At 43.9% G+C, this 27,075-nt stretch overlaps 1 protein-coding gene across 5 annotated transcripts in view; it reads right to left on the bottom strand.

Moving 5' to 3' along the window:
• Positions 1–1,431: 1,431 nt before the first annotated feature.
• SP140 (SP140 nuclear body protein) overlaps positions 1,432–27,075 on the bottom strand; it is a 79,213-nt gene continuing 53,569 nt past the window's right edge. For 3 of the 5 annotated variants that reach the window (XM_068967237.1, XM_068967240.1, XM_068967239.1), the window contains 12 exons: positions 22,290–22,352; positions 20,495–20,581; positions 16,508–16,582; positions 14,767–14,871; positions 12,781–12,923; positions 11,600–11,647; positions 7,614–7,658; positions 4,348–4,463; positions 3,349–3,457; positions 2,997–3,086; positions 2,402–2,545; positions 1,432–1,798 (listed from right to left, as the gene is read on the bottom strand). In XM_068967237.1, coding sequence (XP_068823338.1) covers positions 1,691–1,798; positions 2,402–2,545; positions 2,997–3,086; positions 3,349–3,457; positions 4,348–4,463; positions 7,614–7,658; positions 11,600–11,647; positions 12,781–12,923; positions 14,767–14,871; positions 16,508–16,582; positions 20,495–20,581; positions 22,290–22,352 — 1,133 coding nt within the window. In that variant the 3' untranslated portion in view covers positions 1,432–1,690. The remainder of the gene's footprint in view (positions 1,799–2,401; positions 2,546–2,996; positions 3,087–3,348; positions 3,458–4,347; positions 4,464–7,613; positions 7,659–11,599; positions 11,648–12,780; positions 12,924–14,766; positions 14,872–16,507; positions 16,583–20,494; positions 20,582–22,289; positions 22,353–27,075) is intronic. The other 2 variants (XM_068967238.1, XM_068967241.1) reach the window with 2 other exon arrangements.

The following is a 27,075-nucleotide window of genomic DNA, read 5'->3' as shown; positions in this document are numbered from 1 at the left end:
ATGCCAAAACCTTTGACTGTGTGGATCACAACAAACTGGAAAATTCTTGAAGAGATGGGAATATAAGCCCACCTGACCTGCCTCCTGAGAAATCTGTATGCAGGTCAAGAAGCAACAGTTAGAACTGGACATGAAACAACAGACTGGTTCCAAACCGGGAAAGGAGCATCTCAAGGCTGTATATTTTCACCCTGCTTATTTAAATTATATGCAAAGTAAATCATGCAGAATGCCAGGCTGGATGAAGCACAAGCTGGAATCAAGATTGTGGGAGAAATATCAATAACCTCAGATATGCAGATGATACCACCCTTATGGCAGAAAGCAAAGAAGAACTAAAGAGTTTCTTGATGAAAGTGAAAGAGGAAAGTGAAAAGCCTGGCTTAAAACTCAACATTCAGAAAACTAAGCTCATGGCATCTGGTCCCATCACTTCATGGGAAATAGAAAGAGAAACAGTGGAAACAGTGAGAGACTCTATTTCTTGGGCTCCAAAATCACGGCAGATGGTGACTGCAGCCATGAAATTAAAAGACGCTTACTCCTTGGAAGGAAAGTTATGACCAACTTAGCATATTAAAAAGCAGAGACATTACTTTGCCAACAAAGATCCATCTAGTCAAAGCTATGGTTTTTTCCAGTAGCCATGTATGGATGTGATAATTGGACTATAAAGAACGCTGAGTGCAGAAGAATTGATGCTTTTGAACTGTGGTGTTGGAGAAGACTCTTGAGAGTCCCTTGGACTACAAGGAGATCCAACCAGTCCATCCTAAAGGAAATCAGTCCTGAATATTCATTGGAAGGACTGATACTGAAGCTGAAACTCCAATACTTTAGCCACCTGATGTGAATAACTGACTCATTTGAGAAGACTGAGATGCTGGGAAAAATTGAAGGTGGGGGACGACAGAGGATGAGATGGGTGGATGGCATCACTGACTCAATGGACATGAGTTTGAGTAAACTCTGGGAGCTGGTGATGGACACGGAAGCCTAGTATGCTGCAGTCCATGGGGTGGCAAAGAGTCAGACACAACTGAGCAACTGAACTGAACTGAAGAGAGTTAAGCCTGCCATTTACTCTTTTCAATATATTAGGGGCACTTAATGATAGCCACCAAAATCCAGTTTTTAGTCACCATTTATTCTTTTGTAAATGCCAAAGAATTTCACCCACTGTATACCTTCTTGCCTTTATCTCATCCAGTTTCCTACAAGTCAATGTTTAGCAACTGCACTATTAGAGCACACCATAGACCATCAATACACTACTTGACAGGCTGTGATCCAACTCCGGAGCCCATTCTTAGCCTGCTTTCTAGGACCATGATCTTAAGTTGAGTTCCCTAGAAACAGACACTGCAATAAAGTCTCTTACTTAAGTAATTTATTTTGTGTTTCTTTGCTAGAATGGGACGAAGGAAGCAGGAAAGTATTGGGCAAAAAGCTAAGGATGGATGTATTCAGACAGGCTCCAGCCTGATCCCATGGATCCACAGAGCATGAAGGTTGGGTCGACTGGAAGCCAGCCCGCAGGCCAAGGACGTGTAACCTCCAGGTGAAGTTGGCTCCATTTGGCTGAAGGCAGTGCTCTGGGGAGGGGTGGCATCAGCAGCCAACTCTTCATGCAGCTAGGGAATGAGACATTTGACCAAAAGGGGAATTTCCAGGACACCAGCAACATCCATTATTCCAGAGAACTGTCCTCATTTGTTTCCTGAAGAGCAAACACTTCCTTGAAATTCTTCTCAAATTCTGCCTCCAGTCTAAATCCCATTAGGCCAAAGTCATTGAACTGGAAAAAAATAATAAAATGATCACAAAATAATGATCTTTATTATCAGTATCACTGGATACCCTGCAATTGAGGACGATCATAAGACTCTTTTATCTTTGACATCCTGAGTTATGTGAACCAGGTTATGCTAAAAAAAAAAACTCATGCAGCGAAGAGTAACATGCTTCTTAAGAGCATGATTATTTCATATTAACAGGACGGGAATGGAAAATCATGACCACACTTGGGAGCTCTTATTTATTTGGCTGGGTTATGGATTTCAGTGAGAATCAGAAAAGTAATCTGTGTTCTTGGTAACAGTGCGAACAGTACAGGGTGGCTGTGTTAGCTCAGTGACTTTCCTTTCCTCTTGCCATGGAGAGACTAACCCTGTGTGCCGAGTACTGAAACCCATGTGCCCAGAGCCTGTGCTCCACAACAACAGAAGCTACCACGATGAGGCGCCCGCGTGCTGCAACTAGAGAGCAGCCCCTCCCTCGCCTCAACTAGAGAAAGCGCTTACATAGCAACGAAGACCCAGTGCAGCCGAAAACAAATAAAATAAAATAAAATTTTAAGAAAGGAAGAGAAAATGAAATGGAAGCAGAGCGAGCCACTTGCCTTGTCAGATGCCCTGTGGTTCTGAAAGATGAGACGCATGTCCCGCATAAACCCTTCCACGTGGGAGTAGCCCTGCTCATTCAGCCTCTTCTTGATCTTGTCCAAACACATGGGTTCCTTGAGGTTTTTAGAAGCCTTTTTAATCTAGGGAAAAACAAGAGTCACTGGGAGCATTACTGGCAGAGTTCAACGTGTGCCTCCTGTGGATTCCCATCAAATCTGGTAGAAACACAACAAGGTAACGATAACAGTAGCTCATTCTCTTGCTCCCATGGGATTCCACCCTCGAATGTCACAGGTGCCAGTTTCCAGATGGGGTAACATCATGGCAGCCTGCAATTACTGTTGGTCGTGATTACTTATGATCAGTCTGTGTCTATGTGTGGTCAGTTGTGTCCAATTCTTTGTGGTCCCATGGACTGTAGTCCACTAGGCTCCTCTGTTCTTGGGACTTTCCAGGCAAGAATACTGGAGTGGGTTGCCCTTTCCTACTCCAGGGGATCTCCTTGAACCTACATCTTCTCTGTGTCCTGCATTGGCAGGTGGATTCTTTACCACCAGCACCACCTGGGAAGCCCCTGTTGTGGTTACTCACATAATAATAATGTGGAATCCTTTTTTTAATCCTTGCAAAAAAGGTGCTTTCTGAATGGCAATAGACCTTCAAGAGGAGGAACTCACATTTCTGCAAAAGAAGGAAGCTGTGAACAAAAAGCAGCTTGGAGACACTGAGCCCCATACACATACCCAGGCCAAGCATGACTCACACCAGTCTCTGGAAGTTTCCCCAGATGGGGATGGCTCTTGGACACAGATGTGCAATAGCTGCGAACAAGTTCTGGTGTGACTTGAGTGTGATGAGTCATGGCTCACCCTGTGGTTGCCTTCCCCCTACCCTGCGCTTGACTTTTCACACCTGGGAAGGCTTGGGTTCCCATCTGACTCACCAGCTGCTCCTCCGGCTGCATCAGCCTCGCCAGGACCTCAGATTCCCTGAGACCCTGCTGGTTTCCTGAAGACTCCTTCATCCTGCAGAAGGTGCAACTCCACGGGCTCCTGCGGGGCCGGGAATAAGTGAGCGAGGACAAGGTCCCCAGAAACACCTGCCACTCCCATGTCTGCCACCGTCCTCCTTTCAGGAACACTGGTGGACACAGCTCTGGGAGGAAAGGGGTATCTCCAGAGTCTCCAAGACTACCACATGGGGTCTGAGTCAAGGACCCCCACTACAGTGTGTGGAGCTGGTGTCAGAGTCAGTGGGGGGCTCTCCTTTCTTTGCCCACTTCTGGGAGCACAAGGAATCCTGTCTGCCCGGCCTGAGTGTCAAAATTGGGCCTTAACCCCTGGGGTCCTCCGGCTTCCCTCAGCCCATTAATAACGTGACAAAATGAGGGAACTGGCCCATGCTTCCTGTGTTTTGTAAATAAGCACAGAACAGCCAACTCATTGGAAAAGATCCTGATGCTGGGAAAGACTGAAGGCAGGAGGAGAAGGGGGTGACAGATGATGAGATGGTTGGATGGCATCACCAACTCAAGGGACATGAGTTTGAATAAACTCTGGGAGATGGTGAAGGACAGGGAAGCCTGGCTCGCAAAGAGTAGGATACGACTGAGTGGCTGAACAACAGCAACAGCAACAATAAACAAGTGCATTTCCACCCCCATGAACAGGAGTCCAGGTTGGAAAACTTCTAGCAAAGGACAGGAGCTATGTGGACAAAGGACCTGGCTACCAGTCTCAGTGTCCTAGAGGAGACTGAGTGGCAAAAAGCACCCACCTGCCACTGCCCGCATCTGGAAGCGGTTCTCTGCATCATACCGCTGGACCCTGTACCCATGGGCCTGCTCTTTCCCCATCCAGGCATAGTAAGAACTAGGTGGGGAGAGTGGGCGTGGCCAGAGGGAAGGTCCCCAGTCAGAAGGGAGGGGCAGCATCTCACACACTTCTCAGTTTCCACGGGCGGGATGTGACAGTCCTCGTGAAAAGACCTCGAACAAGTGTCGCAGCAGAACAGCTTTCCTCCATCCTGGCAGGTCTCACACACATCTGAGTTTCCCAGCTAGAAGGTAAAACAACACCTATATCCCCAGTGAGAGCCCAGAAGGCCAGCACTCTGAGAATCAAGAACCCACTGCCTTTGTATGCACCTGAATGGACGCATATGCTTCTCCCTGAGACATTAAAGGACAGCATGGTGTGGGCATTTCAGAAGAAATTGTGCTCTGCAATGAAATTGATGAGGAAGAGCCTGTATGTCAGACCAAAAAAAGTCTTCCCTGTAAAACCAGAGTGTCTAACACTGAAAGACTAGCAGCAAAACAAGGTAATTTTATGGGAATTTATTACCTTGCAGATGAGAGATAAAATAAAGTCCTGAAATAAAGTGTTACACGTGTTTGCCTATACCACAATAATTAAATTGACTGCCGGGAGGGTGATGTATTGAGAACTTAATACGGTGGATTAAATTTCTTAGTGTGGAAAGTAGTACAAGATTATTTTAACAATTATTTTGAGTCTTGTTCTGGGCTTTTGCATGAAGCTACTTGTGTTGGGTGAACTGGGATTCTGGCCATTTCTTTTGTTTTTGAAATGGCCATACATGAGGAAGTGCTAGCCCCAAGGACCATCTTGCCTAAAGCTCCCATTCAGTGTTCTGGGGAATCCTCAAAGACATCCCCAGTTGGGGACTGAAACTGCTCTGGCATGGAACCATGGGACCGTGTTTCTTCCCTTCAGTGTAAACACTCACAGATTGCCATCATCGTTCCCCAGAAAGTAATGACCCCTCTCCCCAGGGGAACAAGGAATAATAGATACAACCAATGCCTAGGAACCTCGTGCGTGCTCAGTTGCTCCGTCATATCCAACTCTTTGTGACCCCATGGACTATAGCCCACCAGGCTCCTCTGTCCACAGAGTTTGCCAGGCAAGAAGACTGGACTAGATTGCCATTTTCTTTTCCAGGGGATCTTCCCGACCCAGGAATCGAACCCCCATCTACTGCATTTCCTACGCTGGCAGATGGATTCTTTACTACTGAATCACCAGAGAAGTCCGTAAGAACCTCACACTTGTGTATTTTTAAGTAGATTTATCTACCTCTTTGTTTCTAGTCCAGCTGCACATTAGAACCTTCAGGGCAGTGTATATAAAATATTAATGTCCTGGTCCCAATGCCAGAAGTCTGAATCAGTTTGTCCAGGTTGGGGAGAGCTATTGGTATTCTTCTTTAATTCATAGAATGGGTGATTTTGTGTTTCAGAATCATCTGGGGACTTTTAAACAATCCTGATGTCCAAGTCTTTAGCCTAGACTGATAAACAGAATTTCCTCTAAGTTGGAATACCAGCAATGCTATTTTCCAAAGGTCTTAGTTACAGCCTAAGTTGAGTATTAGTTGGAGCAAAGTCTGTTATTAAGGCATAGGGTTTACGTCAGTGCTGAACTGTCCTGTAACATCAGTCCCAGAGACATCACTTTGCTGACAAAGGTCTGTCTTGTAAAAACTATGGTTTTTCCAGTAGTCATGTATGGATGTGAGAGTTGGACCGTAAAGAAGGCTGAGTGGCAGAGAACTGATGCTTTTGAACTGTGGTGTTGGAGAAGACTCTTGAGAGTCCCTTGGACTGCAAGGAGATCAACCCTGAATATTCATTAGAAGGACTGATGCTGAAGCTGAAGCTCCAATATTTTGACCACCTGATGTGAAGAAGTGATGCACTGGAAAAGACCCTGATGCTGGGAAAGATTGAGGGCAGGAGAAGAAGGGGACAACAGAGGATGAGATGGTTGGATGGCACCACAGACTCAATGAACATGAGTTTAAGTAGGCTCTGGAAGTTGGTGATGGACAGAAAAGCCTGGCATGCTGCAGTCCATGGTGTCACAAACAGTTGGACACAATGGAGTGACTGAATAGCAACAATCAGTCCCAGGAAAACTGAGCAGCAGCCGTGAGGGTACTCTTGCTGGAACAGTTGCTTCCTCTTCCCTGTGGACTCTTGGCCGTGGGCTGTGAGACCTGACCCTCTGTACCAATGTCCATCCCAAACAAGCCACAAAAACACTGGACTCCAGCACTGTTTAGATGACTGAAGAATCCTTCAGTTGGCCAAGGGTCAGAAAGAGTGTGAATAAGATTTAAATCTTGTTGGGGGCATTACTTTGGAGGTAAACTATATGTAAAACTATTTGACTATCCCTCCTCCATTGGAGGCCATGCATCAGCATTACTGCACACTATCCCACCTGAGTGCTGCCCCCTGGAGTTGTGCAAAGGTGACTCTGCTGCAAATGTCCATCCTGTTGCAGTGAAAGGAATCAAAAGGGCTTTCCATGTGGTTCAGTGGTAAAGAATCCGCCTGCCAGTGCAAGAGATGCAGGTTCCATCCCTGGGTTGGGAAGATCCCCTGGAGGAGAGCATGTCAACCCACTCCAGTATTCTTACCTGGAGAATTCCATGGACAGAGGAACCTGGCAGTCTACAGTCTATAGGGTCACACAGAGTTGGACAGGACTGAGTACTGAGCACACACACACACACAAAGCAGCCAATCACATGGTGCCAGTTTGAGTTAAAATACCCTGTGACTTGCTAGATGGCAACCAGCTCAGCACCATGATGGTTCCCTCAAGACTGGATGCAGGGCTTCCATAAAGAACCCCCTAGCCCCAAGCACATTTCTCTGGAGGATCCATGACAGTGTTTAAACCTTAACCTACCAGCTTCACCTGGCCTGTTCCTTCTGGTTGATGCTTAAAACTATCGAGCTCTCCCCGTACCTTGGAATGGAAGTTTGGGATTTTTCTTTCCTTCTCTATTGGCTTCTTTAAAATGCTGCTCTCCCTCTAATGCCCTCCTTATCCCCCATCTACAGGCCAGCTGTGCCCATTACTACTTCAAGCCCAGGCTCTAGAGAACCCAGTGGTCTCAAGCTCTGTCTCCTATTTGTACTTTCAAGGGGAAAAGAGGAAAGGAGAAGGTTTCTACTGCACAAATGGAAAGGATGCTTTCAGGTCAAGACCCCCAATGCCAGAACCAAGCACCTGAGGTAGGCAAGGTATCTGCTGTGCCCTGCTTATCACACACAGCGACACACTTCACCTGACTGTGAGCGTGCTTCAGGAAAATGTGGTGATGACTCAGAGAACATGCTGAGGGAAAGGCCTGCGTTAGTCTGGGTCACAGGTGGGAGTTAGTACTTACACAAAGGCTATCTAAGGTGTTGTCAGGAGACTTCAGTCCTCTTTTCTGCAGAAAAGAAAGATTAAATGACAATATTGAATGTGATGTATGCATCCGTCACTTATTTAAACACCAATCACTGGAGGGATTCAAGCCATGGTTCACCCATTACTTCACACCTGTTTTTATGGATACATGTATCTAAGGGAGATCCGTCCTGGGTGTTCATTGGAAGGACTGATGCTGAAGCTGAAACTCTAATACTTTGGCCACCTCATGCAAAGAGGTGACTCATTGGAAAAGACCCTGATGCCGAGGAATTGAGGGCAGGAGGAGAAGGGGATGACAGAGGATGAGATGGCTGGATGGTATCATTGACTCGATGGGCATGAGTTTGGGTAAACTCCAGGAGGTGGTGATGGACAGGGAGGCCTGGCGTGCTGCAATTCATGGGGTTGCAAAGAGTCAAACACGACTGAGTGACTGAACTGAACTGAACTGAACTGTATCTACTTGGAAAATAAAAAAGAACCAAAGCACCACCGTTCAGCCCAATGCGAGGTCTATTCCCTGGCTCTTAGACACAAGGGGAAGCTGTCTGGGGACTTTAGCCCTGGTTCCCACAGATGGGACTTCCCTGGTGGCTCAGATGGTAAAGTATCTGCCTACAATGCGGGAGACCCGGGTTCGATCCCTGGGTCGGGAAGATCGCCTGGAGATGGAAACGGCAACCCACTCCAATACTCTTGCCTGGAAAATCCCATGGAGGGAGGATCCTGCTACACTTCATGGGGTCGCAAAGAGTTGGACACGACTGAGCGACTTCACTTTCACTTTCCCACAGATGGAGTTGGTGGAGCTCTGTTGGTTTTCTTACTTCAAGAGGCCCTTGGGCATTCTTCTCTGCATTATAAAATGCCATCCCACCAGAAGGAGCTGCTGTGAGAGTATCAGGCTGAAGATTCATCATCAACAACCCAGGTAACCACGGGGCCCAGAGTCCTGGAGTTCATGAAACGGTCTCAGAAGAGAATGCCACTGCCTGTCACAGGTCTCCTGGGGCACAGCCTCAATGATAAAATGTACCCAAACTTCCCAGGGCTATAGCTCTTCTTCCAGAAGGTCACCTTTCTCTCCCCTCCCTGTGAATCCCCAGAAGTCGGCTAGCTGACTCTTCAAAGGTAACTGACTAGCACCCACTAGCTTTTTATTGCTTTCCAATATTCAGTAGAATGCCCTGGCCTCCGTCCCTCTTGGGCAGGGGTTCCCAGCCTCTGGGATCTAATGCCTGATGCTCTGAGATAGAGCTGAGGCAATAATAATAGAAATAAAGTCCGCAATAAACGTAATGCACTTGAATCCTCTGGAAACCATCCCTCCTCCCCAGTTCATGGAAAAATTGTCTTCCATGAAACCAGTGCCTGGTACCAAAAAGGTTGGGGACCACTGCTCTAGGACACAGGCAGCCTCAGCTTTGATCTCCAGCCCAGGACAGAGTGGTCATGGACAAGTGTAATCCAGTGGTCAATGACCTGAGAAGTGGCTATGTCACTGCCCATCTTTCTCTTGCCCATTCTAAACTCACTGCTTCCCAAGTGGCTCAGTGGTAAAGAATATCCCTGCCAAGCAGGAGACGTGGGTTCAATGCCTGGGTCAAGAAGATCCACTGGAGGAGGAAATGGCAACCCATTTCAGTATTCTTGCCTAGGAAATCTCATGGACAGAAGAGCCTGGTGGGCCACAGTGCATGGGGTCACAAGGGTGGGACACAACTTAGCGACTAAACAACAATAACCCCATTAGTTATTCTTCCATGTTAGGCAATGAAGTTGAAACAATCCCTGAGGTCAAGGATATTGTTTTAATCCTCTAAAGACCCGCAGGATACAGCATGCTTGGGGCTGGTGCATGGGGATGACCCAGAGAGATGTTATGGGGAGGGAGGTGGGAGGGGGGTTCATGTTTGGGAATGCATGTACACCCGTGGTGGATTCATGTCAATGTATGGCAAAACCAATACAGTATAATAAAGTAAAATAAAGTAAAAATTAAAAAAATAAAAAATAAAGACCATTGGGCATTTAGTAAGCATTCAATAATTGCATGTTGGATAAGTGAATAAATGAGTATCATTTCACTTAGGAAATCCCTCAGAGGAGGAAATGGCAACCCACTCCAGTATTTGTACCTAGAGAATCCCATGGACAGAGGAGCCTGGTGAGCTACAGTCCATGGGGTTGCAAAAAGTCAGATATGACTGAGCAATTAATACATTTTTTTTCCACTTAGGAAAAGAGATTACTTGCTATCTCTTAAGCAAATATTACCCAACATTAAAAAGATTGTTCTAGAGGAATGTTGTTGTACAGTTGCTAAATCATGTCCAACTCTTCACGATCCCATGGGCTATGGCATGCCAGGGACCTCTGTCCTCCGCTATCTCCAGCAATTAGTTTACAACACTGCAATTGTCATCAAAAGGTGTTAGTGACCTTTGTCAGGAGCCAGGAAGCCATCATGTGGTGCTGAGAGTGACACTGAAGGTTCCCAAAGCCAAGGGGAAAAGAGGTTCTGAGAAACACAGAAGACCCACGGGAGCAGTAATGGGTCCTGAGGTTTGCCACTCGGGGAACATCTGCTCTTGCACAGAGGGAGATGAAAAATGAAGAGGCAACTGCAGGTTGCTGCTAAAAAGTGCTGTACCCATGACTAAGGGTAGCATCTATTGTTAAGAAGATGCCAGCTTACTCGGGTAAACTAACTGAGTCACTCTTGGCACTTGGGGAATGATACAGACGCTGATCTTCAAGATCTCACTAAGCAGGGCAAATAATAGTTCCCTGTAGGAAATCCAGCAGGTGAAATGTCCTAAGGACTTAGAGTTTCAACTGTCCAGAACCTCAGATAACGTCAAGTCCTGGATCTCACATTCCCAGTGGAAGATGAATTTCCAAGGGCCAGCTATCTGTGACCTGTCTTAGAGGTTCTGTGAATGTCTTGATTGGCCATTTCTTTTTTTTAATTATTTTGTCTGCACCATGCAGCATGTGGGATCTTAGCTTCCCAATCAGGAACTGAACCCATGTGCCCTGCACTGGAAGGGTGCACTTAATCACTGCACTGCCAGGGAAGTCCCTTGAATGGCCATGTCTATGTGTACATAAAAATGGCACCTCTCACCTCCATCTTGCTTTCAAGTTCTCATTCATACCCAAACTTGGAAAACCCATCTCCGTGTCCTGAATCTACACTGCACCTTACATATTTGTTTTCTCCACAGAGGAAGGAATCACTTTCATAGACAGAAGGGAGGTCTGCACAGCAAAAGAGTGGCATCAAAGTAACCAGTTTTCTTGGCCAGCCCCTCCTATACAATCCACTGATCTCCCAAGAGCTTCCCACCCTACAGTACCATCTTCATCAGGGGCAAATAATGGCCCCCTGAAAAAGGGTATGTCTGTGTGTAGACTATTAAGGGGTGGAAGGGGATACAAACGATCAGAAAAGAAATATGTTTCTTGTTGCCTATCTTACAAAATGGTATATGGACCAAGACAGACAATCCTAGACTGGGATTCTCTGAATGACTGTGAACATACTTTCACTCCATCAGATTTCATTAAAGTTAGGAAATAGCAATACTGATTTTAAAAATCTGGGTTTGATTTGAAGATGACCTTATCACCCTATTACAATATACTCCTGCATGTTCCAGAATCATGCTTGCCTTTTCAGTTTTGACAACATCTGCATCTGTAGCTAAAGCACATCCATGAGGTCTATTTTGATGGCTCCTTATCACTTCTATTTCAAATGGTCTGCCATTCAAGAAGACCTTGCCATTCAGAACAACACAGTGTTCAAAGAAGCAACACTGAAGGCATATGCCAAAAGTTTTTTAAAGGTGGGAGCAGGGTGTTACACAGTTTAGAAACCACAAAATAATACACTGTGCATGCAAAATCAATTATATGATGAGAATTTCTAGAAAATTAGGTAATAATCACCTTTCTTCTCCTGTCATATTTCCTTGGAGGATTATGGAGAAACGCTTTCTGAAAGATAAAAAGATTCAAGTATATGGTTGGCCTATGAATCTGGCACTTTCAACCTCTTTCCAAATATTTCTACCTGGATGTCCCACTGTCAGCCCAAAGCCACGGTATCTAAATGAGAAACCATCTCCCTCTCTTCACTTGTATTTCTTCTAAATTCAATCAGTGGCACTTTAAAAATCATCTTTAGAACTTTTTTGCCTTCTTGTGCTTTTCCCCTTAAGTTTTAAGAGGTTTTCCTTTATAATCTCTTTGACACCTCTCACCCGCTCTCCATTCCTACCAGTCACTCAAGCTTGAGTCCGTATACCAAGGCTTGTCAATCTATATACACTTATCCCATGCCTACTGGGTGTCAGACATTCTCAACAATCTTGGACACACAAAGATGGACACAGAAAAAACAATGCGTGAAAGGATAAGAGTAAAACTATAAGAAGATCCTAGTAATAGGCTGAGGAAGCTCAGGGAAGAAATGGTCAGGGCCAAGTTGGTCAGGGGATATTCAGGGAAGAAGAGCATTTGAGTTGAGCACTGCATGTTGAGTGTAGGTTTCTTGAGCTGAAAAGACCCTGGAGTCATTTCAGTGTCCCTTGGCCATCTAAAACTCTATTCTAAAAATGTCATTTCATATCTCAGAAGACTTCATTGATTCTGCATTGTCTATGAGTTTAAACACTTTAGCCTGGCATTAAATTCCTCTACAAACAACTGCAATTGAATTGATGGATTATGCCTCATTATATACAGTATGTCGTCTCAGCCCACTAGGCATGATTCTGGTTTTCACATCATTCCTTCTCTGGAATACCTTTTTCCTACCTGTTTGATTGTAAACTGTCTTCTTCCAGTGCATAAAGTTGACTACATTCACCTGAGTCAGAATGATCCTTCCCTCCTCCGAACTACTATTCCATCCTGACAAAGGCAGTGGAATTTCCTGCCTCTTTCACGGCAATGATGTGCTATGTTGTACTGAGGTCAGGAATGTGGAACACTCTCCCCAGGTGAGAGGATAACCTCAGAGGCATCTGAGCTTTCGTGATAACTCGACAAATATTTGGTGAGCAAATAGTGGCCTTATTCTTGGGGCACAACAAGGAAAGTCACACCTGTCTTGGCCCCCAGAATACCTCCATCAGCCATCGCAGGGGCCTCCCTCCACAGCGAATACTGAGCTTCCAATTCTTTGATCTTCCGTGGCCGCCTCGGATTTCAAATTCCCTGGGGGTGAACCAGTCTCCATTTTCACTCTGTATACACTTCACCCAGGCTCCTGTAAGACCAGGGTAAAATTCATCTTCAGCCTTCCTTGTTTTCAGAAGGTGGGCGCCCACCACACTGGATCTGGACACACTCAGTTTAGGCTCAAGATCTAAAACAGGAGAGTCTGGCCTCCCCTTTCAGGCTTCAGAATCCCCACATCTAGCCTCCAAGTCCCCTCACAGGAGATTCACTGCCTTGTGGCAACATTTCTTTAACGGATGTGCAACAACAACAACAAAAATGATAATTACCATCAAAATCAACCTTTTAAAAGTATTTCAAAATCACCTGAAAAGGAAAAGCAAGTGACTTTGAAGTGTGAGAGCATTTCAGTTTGCCAGGGAGAGGACCTTGGGCCCATGGGAGCAGAAACTCAGGTTGGGACTGAGTTCTCCGATGGGTACCTTATGGCTCAGAATGGCACCATAGCAGCATCTGTGCCCTTTATCACACTTTGTACCCAGTTCAATGGCATTATTGAGCAGAGATTTCCCATCCCCAAAATCATGGATAGCTGGTGTTAAAAGTAACTGTGAAATGCTATCCGATGGAAAATTTAAGTTCTGTATAAAAGATAATCATATGTTAGCATCATTAGTCATTAGCGAAAAGCACAGCCAAACCATGAGATACCATCTCACACCCACTAAGACGGCTGGCTTAGAAAAATTAGACAGTAACACGTGTTGGCATGGAAACAGAGAAATCGGAACTCTCATATATTGCTGGTGGGAAGATAAAATACTACAGCCACTGTAGAAAACATGTTGATATTTCCTCAGTAGGGTTAAACATGGAATTATCACAGGAACCAGCAATGTCACTCCTAGGTATATACTGGAAAGAATTAAAGACTGTTCACACAAAAACTAGAACATCAATGTTCAAAATAGCATTATTTGTAAAAGAGTGGAAACAATCCAGACTGATGGATAGCTAAACAAAATACGGTATATCCATACCATGGAATATTATATTATGTGGCAGTAAGAAAGAATGAAGTTCTAACACATGCCATTACATGGATGAACCTTGAAATTATCATCATAAGAGAGAGAGCCAGTCACAAAACGGCACATCATTACCTGATTGCATTTTCCATGAAATACTGAGAATAGGCCAATTGATGGAGCAGAAAATAGATTAGCCAGTTGAGGGGTGGGTGGTGGGGTGAGTGTGAGACTGGGCATTGATTACTAAGAGACATGGAGTTTCCTTTAGTGGGAAAGTATTCTGACAAAAATATTCTATAATGCGATTGTGGTGATAGTTAAACCATCTTATGAATATACAAACAAAATTCCACATTGAATTGCACACGCTGAGTGGTGAATTGTATCTCGGTTAAGTTGTTTACTAATACTTTATATCAAGTATGTAAATTAATTCCTGACAGCTATACCATGAAGCAGGTTTTAATGATTTCTTTTTTAGATGAAGAATTTCAGGCTCAGAAAGGTCCCATTCTCTACTCAGACGAATCAGTTCCTCATGGCACAGGAGAGGCTGGGACTCAGGTTATCTGATTCTGAATTCTTTGCTGGTCCTCATTGCATCAGTCATCCCGAGGGAGAAAGGACATGAAGGTGGGAACTGAGAGCCTCGACCCTTTTATTTCTGATTCACTTCTCTTTGGTTCGCTGGCTTCCTTGTGGACACGTCCACTTGGGAGTGAGCACCTAATGTGTATGATTTCTTAAAGTATGAAAATATTAACCTAGGTATCCCTTCCTCCTTCTCTCAAGCAAAATGGTGGCCCCCATTCCTTCAACTATGTGTAATTCACATAGGTAATCCCATGACTTCTCAAGATTCCCTCAGATAGGCGCTGCATAGTAGACCTTAAAACTCACCGACTTTCAACTTCTTCTTGTGTAACTTTCCTTTCTCCTTACCACAGGTCACAGGAATTATCTGAGAGTGAAAATCCACATGTTCGTATGCGTACTTTCTTTTCCCTGAAAGAGAAGATTCCTTCATGGTCTCATTTTCAGTTGCACCCGTACCACTTCTCCCATGATGACTTTGTTCCTATAAAGGTATGAAGGGACATAGAAAGCTTTATACCACAAATCTCTAGAGTCAATGGCTTCCCTGGTAGCTCAGTTGGGAAAGAATCCACCTGCAATGCAGGAGACAACCTGCCAATGCAGGAGACGTGGGTTTGATCCCTGGGTCAGGAAGATCCCCTGGAGAAGAAAACGGCTACCGACTCCAGTATTCTTGCCTGGGAAATCCCATGGATGGGGAAGCCTGGCAGGCCACAGTCCATGGGGTCTCAAGAGTCAGACACAACTTAGTGACTAAACCACCACCACTGGAGTCAAAGCCTTTCTCCCAAGTGGCATTTTCAATACCTAACTACAGAACATCTACCTCTAACTCATCCCTCAAGTTTCACACGAAACTGAATGTGTTAGTAAAAAAAGCAGGCTTCAGTAAAACTGTCTTAGCTCCCAATCCAGTCAGCCTCACTGATTCTCATACAACAGTGAAGCATATAGCTGCATCGTGTTCTGCAGGGAGCCATGGGGCTTCCCTGGCAGTTTAATGGTTAAGACTCTGTGCATGGGGCACAGGTTCAATAGCCAGTCCTGGAACCAAGATCCCGCATGCCTCAAAGCCAAAAGGAAAAAAAGAAAAGTTCTTTCTTTCCTCGTTGAAGGGAATCCTCCAACTATTTCACCACAGTTAAGCAGCTGGAGCAAAATGAGGGACTCTTCCTGCATCTCTCTATGTCAGGTCTGGCTGAGTGAGCAGAGAGGGCAATGATGGGGGAACCGAATGGAGGTGACGTCTGCCTTCTCTTTGTACTCTCTGCTTTGTTTCATGCTTCTTTCTCATATCAGCACTCTCCTTAGCTAAAAGAGGAGTTCAGGAAGCTCTAGAATAATCTGCAAGTTACATGGGGAGAGGGCTGCTGGAGACTGAGTCCACAGAGGTGGGGGTGAAAGGTCTTTGAATAAACTAGCTCAAGGAGGCTGTGTAACTGATCCTGACCCTGCAGTCAATGTTTTAGAGCCACGATGGGAGGAGGGGGAGCTGTCCATGGTCCAGTTTCGAGATAGCAGACCAGGAGAACTGGGATGGGCTGTGAAGGATGGCTGGCCTAATTCACCCTCTTACTTTACAGATGAAGAAACTGAAGGGAAAGCAGTCAAGTGGCAGGCCCAAGCCCACACAATCAGAAGAGGATGATACACTTCTGACCACCACTCCAGGCTACCCATGGTGTGCAACCTCTGACTTTCTGTGTAGCAAGAGAAGGGCCGGTTAAATAATGTGTGGGTTGTGTATGTGCCCTTCATGTGCAAACAGACTATTTCCGTCTTAAAAGTGATCAGTTCAGCAGGGAGAACATCACTGTGATAGCTATTGGACCCACGGGGTCTGGTTTAGATCTGTCACCAAGTTACTTGTTTGCGAAATTATCTTCTTTTTCATCCAGGCACATTTTGAACCAAATCATAAACTTTTTCTGTTAGTAAAGCTGCATAAAGCAATTAGGGAGATAGATTTATCAATAAAAACTGAGTGCAAAACAGGAAATTAGCTGCCTAATTATTGAGACACTATTTCCTTTTTCTTCCTTACCTCTTGACTTAGCTCTTCTCCGTGGGGTTCTGTCGTTACGAGTAGAGCGGACTCTAGGTCTGCTTCTCCTTTTCCCTGAGGAAATAGAAAAACAGAATCGTAGTCACAGACATGCAGCTGCATTGCATCCATTAGTGCTTTTCAGAATTTCCACTGAAATGTAATTTCCCAGAAGCCTATCTAATGCACAAAGAAAAATATATCATTCCTAGTCTTTAAGCTACCAAGAATTAGATGGCAAATTTTAGACTTATATTTTACTTTTCATTGTCGCACATTAGTAAACCAAAAAAGAAATCGATATCAGCATTTTACTTATATCCCAAGCAGCCATGTGTTAACTGTTTAATAGATGCCAATTGTACATCTACTAATGCACAATTAAGGGAAATGAGTTATAGGAAACCCTATGGCAGGCTTTGCAGGTGAGACATATGTCATACACATCACCTGGAATGAAGCTATTTGTACATTTGTATTCAAAGTGTTAGTAATGTAACCAACAGTTTTGTCCATCTGAGCTTAGACAAAGACATTGGAATCTAAGAAACTAAGAAGAAGAATGCTAACCAAGAGTCCTCCAAAACCCTGATTTCACATAGTAACTAAGAATGGACTCAGTAAATATTGCAGCAGAGAATGTCCTGCCATTTACAAGTTAATTGGCTGTGGATATGTATCTAAAAGTTTGCTATCATTCACATGTGCTTTATTTTCTAAGGTAGGAAGATAAATTCATTTCCTTCTTTCTGAGTTCAGTGCCCACCATCCAACGACCACCATCTGGTGGGAAGGGTAATTCAGACTCCAAGAAGAAATATTTTCCAGACTACTCCTTCCTAAGTGCTATAAACTCTAAGTAGATTATGAGCATATATCAGACCCAAAGTGGATCCAATGGTTGGTAGAATAATCTTACTTTCTGGTCTTACTTACTGGTCTTAAGACTAAACAGTTACTGAGAAGATTTTCAATTCCTAAGATCAAAATGGCCCTATGGGACAAATCTTGATGATTAGACTTTATCAGAAGGTCTACAACTTACAACAACCTTGAAAGTGGTCACCCTGTTATTATTTAACAGGGTCATATGAGCTCAAGGAAGAGGCCTACAGAGATTTATAAACTTATGTAAGAAAGTATTGGGTTGGCCGAAAAAGTTCATCCAGGTTGTAAATGTACAGAAAAACTTGAATGAGCTTTTTGGCCAATCCAATAGAAGAAAAGTAATAGCCGTGGGCCAGGGAGAACCACTAAAAAGGTAGAAATGCGGTTCTTAAAGAGGTGGACTAATCTTTTGACTTCCTCTTACTTTTTCCCTCTGGAAGGTGGGTCCACCACACAGCGGAAGGCCATCCAGCCAGGTATGGCTCTCAAGGCTCTCCTCACCTCCTTGCTCACCCAAGATGCCAAAGAAAGAAAGAAAGAAAGAAAGAAAGAAAGAAAGTGAAGCCGCTCAGTTGTGTCCAACTCTTTGTGACCTCATGGTCTGTAGCCTGCCAGTCTCCTTCATCCATGGGATTTTCCAGGCAAGAATACTGAAGTGGGTTGCCATTTCCTCCTCCAGGGCATCTTCCTGACCTAGGGATCGACCCTGGGTCTCCCTCATTGCAGGCAGACTCTGTACTGTCTGAGCCGCCAGGGAAGCCCTTAAGATGCCAAAGTGGTAGAATGCTCTAGAAAACCAGGATATTTCTGGCCCTCTTTCTCATTCCTCCCTCCGCTTCTAAAGGTCCATGCTCACAGCCCAGTGAGAAGAGATCCAGGTATCTTATCCTTGCCTTTTCTGTATTCCGGCTCAGCTTGGCACTAAAGCTCTAATCGCAACCTTGGATAGTCCAGCAACTGTAGAGCTCTTTCTTTCTCTCTGTCGCTCACTGGTTATGCCTTTCCTGGATAATGGGTGTGTTGTAGTTGTATGTGTGTGTGTGTGTGTGTGTGTGCGTGCATGTGTGTGTGTGCGTGTGTGTGTGTGTGTGTGTGTGTGTGTGTGTGTGTGTGTGTGTGTGTAAGTCGCTTCAGTCAAGTCCTGTTCTTTGTGACCCTATGTACTGTAGCCCACCAGGCTCCTCTGTCCATGGGATTGTCCAGGCAAGAATATTGGAGTGGGTTGCCATGCTCTCCTCCACGGGATCTTCCCCAGCCAGGGATCGAACCCGTCTTATGTCTCCTGCATTGGTAAGCGGATTTTTTACCACTCGCACCACCAGAGAAGCCATCAAATCCGTTAGCCTACTATCTGTAAGGAGAACAATAAAATATACTGCACTCCAGTCTAGTTTTTGGAGCTTCTAGTAAAAGGAAATTTTGAGCTTAAAACCCACTGCTTCATAATATAGCACTATTATATTTTACTTTCAAAATGGATTGGCTTATCAAGGCAGGATTTAGCTATTTCTATGTCCCCAGGGTATAGTACCCATTTAATAACACTGAAGCTCTATAACAAACCCTAATACATATTATAGCAGTCGGGTTATAATCTAGGTCTATAGCCATACCACTCTGAACACATCTGATCTTACCTAATCTTGGAAGCTAAGCACGGTCAGGCCTGGTTAGTACTTGGATATGAGATTATAATCTAAGGTGTTTTTTTTTTTAATTATTTATGGTTGGTATTGGCTTCCTTGGTGGCTCAGTGGTAAAGAATCTGCTTGCAATGCACGAGATGTGGGTTCAATTCCCGGGCTGGGAAGATCCCCTGGAGAAGGAAATGGCAACCCACTCCAATATTGCTGCCTTGGAAATCCCATGGACAGAGGAGCCTGGCAGCCTACATCCATGTGGTTGCCAAAGAGCTGGACACGACTTAGAGACTAAATGGCAACCAACCAAGTGGTTGGTATTAACCTCTAGAAGAAAATGTGACAATTTTAAATTTAATACTGTTTTCTCAAAATCTTAGTAGTACTAAGTCCCAAAAGTTGAGAACAAATCACTAAGTGCCAAAAAGTATGACCAAGTGCCCCAGCCTGTTCAGGACTAAGGGGTACCCAAGATGTGGGACTTAAAGTGGCAGAACTTGGAAGGTCCTCAGCAAACTGGGTTGAGTTGGTCACCCTACTTCCAAGCAGGAAGATGCCCACATCTGAAGGCAATGGACTGAACCAGATAGGTGACATCCAAAGTTTCGGTGGAACAGGTTATGGAGGTACTAAATCTGCCTTCATATACAGACTATGTTTCTTTCCCAAAACTTCAAGCTCATGGCCTGACCTCATCTCTTCCCTTACCAAGTTGATGAGGGCATCTCATGGAGAAAAGGGCTAGTGATTATGGGCTTTTCTCCACAGTGTCAACTCACAGCTGTGCCTGCCAGGTAAGATGCTACCACATCGGATCTCTCCTCTCTCATCCACTTTCCCAAGCCTGAATGACTCAGACTAGCAGTTCCTGAGTGGGAATAGAGCCGAGCGAGAGTGAGAAAAGACGGCAATTATGCTGCCTCTTCATAGGTACTTCAGACCAAGCTTACTCAGGAAGAAAGAGTGGAGGTGCTTTGAATTGGAGAAAAAGCTAGTCTTAATACCAGGCTAGAAAGGACCCTCAGTAACTGGAAAAGACTCTTATTCCTGTGAAAAGGGAACACAAAAGCTCTATGACCTGCTCCCAAATAGGAAAAACTTATCGAATAGAAGATTGATTTGAAAGGGCAATGAAAGAATGAACTTGCTTTCTACTTATAATTTATAAAGTCTAACCATTTTAATAAACCAAAGACGAAGACAAAGGAATTTTTGTGAAAACAGATTAAACTCAGAGGAGAAAAATTTAGATCCTGGGCAGATAAGAGCTATGATATAAATACAAACAATTTATAAAGTTGGCTTCAAATGGGTTTGCTTTCTAGATTTCATGGCAGTCAAATTGACTGGTAAGGTTGACTAGGAAAAAAAAATGTGTGGGGGAGGATCTGTGTTCCTCAAAAGCATAGCAAAATTTCTACGGATCCTTCAGGGCAAAATAGAAATGTCACAGTCTTACTCCTGATCTTGGCAGGGTCCTGCAGACTCGGTTTCACCTTCTTTCCACTTGGGGCCGGTTGGCCATCAGGTTTGCTGTTGTCTAGGGCTAGGCAGGGGAAAATACAGAGTTATACAAAAAACAGCTGACATGTGAGATGAAAAGCAAGTGAGAAATATGAGAGAGAGTATAAGACAGTAGGGAAAATGCCAATTAGGAGCCAGAAACCCATGAAACTCCGTTTAACTCTCTCTGTCTCTTCCTCCATAACACATGTGAAGGTCAAGTGTTACAGGTTTTCAAGAGTGTTCTATGAGTTGTATATTACAAGCTACCATACCTTATGGCTGTCTAATTGTAAAAATACATTAAAACGTATCAATCTACCATTGACCATGTGTTGAAAACAAAAAGTTCAATTCAGAAGTATCCAAAAAGAAAAGCAATGGGTACTGGTTTTAATTCTGAATCCCCCTGAACTGTGCACTCAGATAAGAAAGAAAGTTATGGCATGGGATCTCAAGCAGGTGTCAGAGCATTTTCTGTTTATGAGGGATGAGTTTTAAATTGTGTACAAGATTTCACTACCCTTAGGGGAAATGTGGTTTAGAATTGATCTGTGGACACAAAGACCTAAATGAAAATGTTAAAAGGATTAAATACAAATATTTAGTGTTTTGAAAATAAATCATTCTTAAAATGGATGCAACCACTTTTTTTTTTTCTTTTTGAACAATATTATACACATTCACTAATAGGGCAGCCATGGAAATTGGCAAGAACATAAGATATATAGATTGGTGACAAATAATAAATTTTCACTGGACTCTAAAATCTTACATAGATCTATTGACTCAAATATTGGAAATCAGGGACTTCCCTGGCAGTCCAGTAGTTAAGACTTCAGGCTTATAATGCAGTGGGTGTGGGTTTGATCCCTGGTCAGGGGAGCAAGATCCCATACGACACAGGGTGTGGCCAAAAAAAGCCCTGGAAATCATGCGGGAAATGAAGTCTAGTCCTCATTGTCTAGAGGAAGAGTGTCCCTTAAACTGCTACTAAAATAAATAAGATATCATGGGTCTGATGAGAAGTAATACATATACATTACTGAAAACTCAGAAAATAAAAATTGCTTGAAATATCACCATCTGGAGAAGGCCACAGTTACCTTGTTCAAAGATATCCTGTCAGACCTTTCTTTTTGCATATTTTGCTGTTTAAATAACACTTCCATTACAATAGTTGAACACGTTTAATATTTTGAATTTATACATATAACTTTAAAAAACATAAAAATGTAAACATCACCTATATTCCAACGACTACTGCATATGTTCTTCTGGATGTACTGACATTAATTTTTCCATGTATCTATATCTGTATCTCCCTCTCTATATAGATTGATAAATATGTATAAATAAGGATCTAGAGAGGTATGAAAACGCATAATGCTCACACACATATTTAACACACACACGCTTGCACACACATGCACATATAGTCTGCTTTGTCCATTTAGGCTTCTTTGGAGCATCTCTCCAAATTAATAATATTTTCTTGACCTAGGAAAGAAGCCATACATTGAGGAGAGCAGTGACTGTACTATTTAGCTCTGTACTAGTGCACACATGAAATATAAACTGTTTTGTTGAAGCCAACCTATATGGCAGTTTCTTTGTTACAGCGTCTTGGCCTGTATCCTAACTGACACATTAGCTAGAAAACTATTAGTGTCCTCAAGAAACTGAAGGCTTCAAGAATACAGGAAGCAGTGCCTTACGAACTAAACAGGTAGGACCACTTCACTGCTTACCTTTTCGATATACATTTCTCCTCTTTGCTTTTACTCTTGTCCAGGAATGCCCTTTCTTTTTTCCTTAAAAAAATTATAAAGTTAATTCCTTAGAGCTGTAAATATAATTTTCAAAAACTTATATATCAGTAATGTTCAAGTATTTTTTCAGACATTAGTTCACAAGACTGGGGCAAACTTCTTAACTACCAGTGTGCCAGTGTGAGGTTGATTCTGAGCTGTGTTTTACTCTGGGAGACTCTAGAAGGTGACCCTCATTTGGAAAATTTGTTTTAAAAATTAGAAAATAAACTCTCACTGATGCCTTAGACTGAATGATTATTGCTGTGGTTATATACAAATTCATTCCCTTTTCAAGTATTTTCATGTAAATTCAAATGCGCACATGGATAGTATACTGTGCCCAACTCAGGAGGCATTCTCAACTTTGATGTGGAATTGCCATTAAATAATCTCTGTACTCTTGCAGTAGTAATAAAACCCTCTCACTTATATTTAATATAATGCCTGAGCGACTATAATGCCCAGGGGCCTGATCTGCCTGGTGGTCCAGTGGCTAAGACTCCATGCTCCCAATGCAGGGGACCTGGGTTTGACCCTTGGTCAGGGAACTAGATGTCACAACTAAAGACCACGCACACCGCAATGAAGATCGAAGATCCCGAGAGCCACAACTAAGGCCTAATGCAGCCAAATGAATAAATACTTAAAAAAATACAGCCCCTGAAATTCCCAGAGGAAATTAAGGAACCACACTGGGTTTTGTGTTGGGTTTTGCTTTCCCCTGAGAGATATGAAAATGTGTGAACGTGAGACCATTGGTGCTGGGCAAGTAGCTCAGTCCTGACTTACAAGGCAGGAAGGACCAAAAAGCCTTGCTCTTCAAATGGAAATGGTATATTCAGGAATGCTGGAGTTCAACCCCACTCCTGGGCATATACCCAGAAAAGACAAAAACTCTAACTCAAAAAGACACATGCACCCCAATGTTCTTAGCAGCACTATTTATAATAGCCAAAACATGAAAGCGACATAAGTGTGCATCGAGAGATGAATGGATTAAGAAGTGATATATATATACATATATAGTAATATATATAGATATAATGGAATATTACTTATCCATAACAAAGAATGAAATAATGACACTTGGCAGCAACATGGATGGACTAGAGATGGTCATATTAAGTGTAGTAAGTCAGAGAAAGACAAATATCATATGCTATCACTTATATGTGGAATCTAAAAAAACTGGTACAAATAAAACAGAAATATACTCATAGACACAAACAAACTTATGGTTACTTATGGGATTAACAGATACTAGTATATACAAAATAGATAAACAGGAAGGATTTACTGTATAGCACAGGGAACTATACTCAACATCTATAATGGAAAAGAATATATATATATCTTTCAGATTCTTATGATCTGAAATATATATTTATAACTGAATCACTTTGCTGTATACCTGAAACTAACACAATACTGTAAATCAACTATAATCAATTAAAGGAAAGAATGCAGGGGCTTTGCCAGAAGCACCTCGGCTTTGTACTCTACTTCACAGCCTAAAGCAAATCTCCGCCTCGCTGGGGTCTTCAGTTCCCCAGGACTCCCCGGAGGCCTGGTGCCCTGGCGTGTGGCTCAGCTGACAACCGAAGTGCACTGGGCTGCTGTCTCAGAGCCAGGTTGGCAGAACCTAAGCGGCTGTGGTCACTTCTCTGCTGGAGGAAATAGGATGATTCGGCTCCCCAACATGAGCTACACGCTCGGTGCACCATGTGCAGAACTACAGACGCTGGCAGAGTAGGAACACCAGTGTCTGGGCTAGTGATGGTGGAAATGAGCTGCAGCGTGACTGACCTGCCCAGGCCCCTCAGGGAAATGCCTAGATGCCTGATCTCTACCAGCGGAGGCTGACCCCGTGATTCTGACACCAGCATTATGGCTGACGGTCAGGCTCATGACTCCTGCTAGAAGCTGACCCATTTGTTTCACATGATAGGAGCCACATGGCAAGGGGTTTTGCCTCTGCCTGCTCCCGGCCAATTCTGGCCACACCACTGTGGCCCTACAAATTCAAGGGTATCGAGCCCGGCTCCCTGGACCACTGCACTCTGATAAAGATGTGCCCTGTGTCAAAAAATCTCTTTATACTGCACTGACTCTCTGGCCCACATCCATCATCTCCTCCTGTCCACACACCTCTATAGGCTCTTTGGTTACTGAAGGCAGCTGTCCTCCGAAAGGGCTCAACTCCTTCCTGGATAATGATCAGGACAAAGGCACTGAGGGATTAATGCTGTTAAACAGGTCAGTTCTGAAAACTCAGGATTCTTTTCCAACACTCTAGAGCACAATGCCTCATTCTGTCCCCAATGAGCCTGGAAGGCACAGCTTGGGAGCGCCCAAGGGGTTCAGATTCAGTTCTGGTTATGTTTTGTGAAAGTGCCTTTATCCCGTTTGTATCTGACTCTTCTGAATGAAAGGTCTGAGAGGGGAATAAGAAATAATTGGGAAAAAACATGTGAAGGCCCAGCCACTGGAATGGTAGAGATTTTGTGTCAGTGAAAAGGAAAACTCCAGGCATAAACTCTAGAAGGTATTGGGGATGGAAGACCACTAACAAGATCTATCTTTCAGGATCTCCCTGAATCTCTCGTGGAAGAAAGGCTGGGACAGTTCTCCCACCACACAGGCACTCAATCTGCCATGCTGCACCAGATACAAGAAAAAGGGCTGGCCCCAGCGTCTGCACAGCCCATGCAGAATCCCTCCAGACAACACCTCTACTCCCACTCAGTCATTCGATGATGGGGGGTCAAGAATGAACACCATCTGGTTGGCATCATGAACAAAGAGGACAGATCAGAAGGACGGTCCTCAGGAAGTGACGACCCTCCAAATCAAGGACTCGACACAATGAACAGAACTGGAAACTATAAAGCTTACAGTTGGCCAGGGCCCACCCTGGAGACACTGTCCACCTTCCTCCTGGCTGATATATGCCCTTTTAGGGGACCTCAACCGCTTTAAATATTTCCTTTCCAGGGGCACCATGTGTATCCTTGGAATTGTACTTCTTGTATGAAAGCCAGGCATTCACCTGCCTCCCCCATTTAAATAGGGAGGATTATACCTCAGAGGTGGTCATTAGAGACCCAAGGCATTTGTGGTTTACGCAACTCGTTAAATGCAGCAGGAACCAAATTGGACGGACTTAGTCCTAGCCTACATTGGTTGGATTAATTGGGATGGCTGATGCAGTGTTATCTCCTTGGGGAAATTTGCCAGAATCTGATGGGTAAGATGGGGCCTCCCCAGTGGCTCAGTGGTAAAGAATCTGTTCACAATGCAGGAGTCACAGGAGTCGCAAGTTCGATCCCTGGGTTGCGAAGATCCCCTGGAGGAGGGCATGGCAACCCACTCTAGCACTCTTGCCTGGAGGATCCCATGGACAGAGGAGCCTGGCGGGCTACAGTCCATCGGGTCGCAAGAGTCTGACACGACTGAAGCGACTTAGCACGCACATACGCGTGATGTGTGAGGTGAATTTGTTGTGGGGGTGGGGATTCTCTGTGGTACATCCACACACCTCAGAGTCTTTCCAAGGATGTTTGAACAAACAGCTTTGCAAGCTAGAGATAATGTAGCCTTCCAGGTCACAGAGCAGATTTGTTTCCTGACCGATATAAAACAGGGAACGTCTCCCTCCTTAGAGGTATTCCAAGATAGTAAACTTTGCTTCAATTTCAGCTAATAAGATAATGTCTCCCTCTTGGATAAGTTCTGTACAGTTTTGCTAGTAGCCCCTTTCTAAGGTTAGACAGCACCACTGGTTCAATGGACATGAATCTGAGCAAACTCCAAGAGATAGTGGAGGACAGAGGAGCCTGGGATGCTACAGCCCATGGGGTCGCAAAGAGTCAGACGCAGCTTAAGCGACTGCACAACAACAACCCCTTCCACGGCTGGGGTATTCTTCAGCTTGGGCACAGCTTGTGTGTGCCATACTACTAACCCCTCAGTGGGTTTAGGGAGATGAAAAAAATTGATGCACCTATTCTGTATCTTAGCAATTTCATTTATAGGAATTTATGAGAGTTATAAAGACACAGAGCCGCTGAAAGATTTCTACAACAGTGTTCACTGTGGCTTTTTCATATTAGCCAAAAACTGGAAACACTAGTGATCTCCATCAGAAGGAGAGAGTATACACAAAATATGGTATAGTCATACAATGTAACTTACTTTGTCACAAACTGATACAAACTACTGATACATTCAACAATATGGCTAAATCTCAAAAACACTCTGCTGAGTGGAATAGACTTATACCAAAAGAGAATATGCTCCAAAATCACATATCATGTTGATGTATGGCAGAAACCAGCAAAATATTATGAAGCAAATATCTTGCAACAAAAAATTTTCTTTAAAAAAGAAGACAAAATAAGACGATGGGTCCTAGTGCAAAATATTTCTGCCTTCATGCATGCTAATATCTGAAATGCTACCACTGCACTTTAGCCTTTGTGAAAAACATCACACCACCCCTAAAGTCTTTTGGGGGGGGACAAAATATCCTGGAAACAATAAAACATTGTAACAAAAAAAAAGTTTTAAAGCAAGCCAAATTATCATCTTCAAAAAAAGAAAAAAAAAAAAGAAGAACGGTTGTCGCTGATGAGTAAGGAGTAAGGATATCCCAGAAAGAGCTTAAGGGTTGTTTCCAGGGTGATGGCCATGTTCTGTATCCTGATAAGGATTTGGATAATAT

Source organism: Capricornis sumatraensis, chromosome 3 (genome assembly GCF_032405125.1).
Source record: "Capricornis sumatraensis isolate serow.1 chromosome 3, serow.2, whole genome shotgun sequence".
In the NCBI taxonomy this organism is placed as follows: domain Eukaryota; kingdom Metazoa; phylum Chordata; class Mammalia; order Artiodactyla; family Bovidae; genus Capricornis; species Capricornis sumatraensis.
This window is presented reverse-complemented; position numbering and strand designations above follow the sequence as displayed.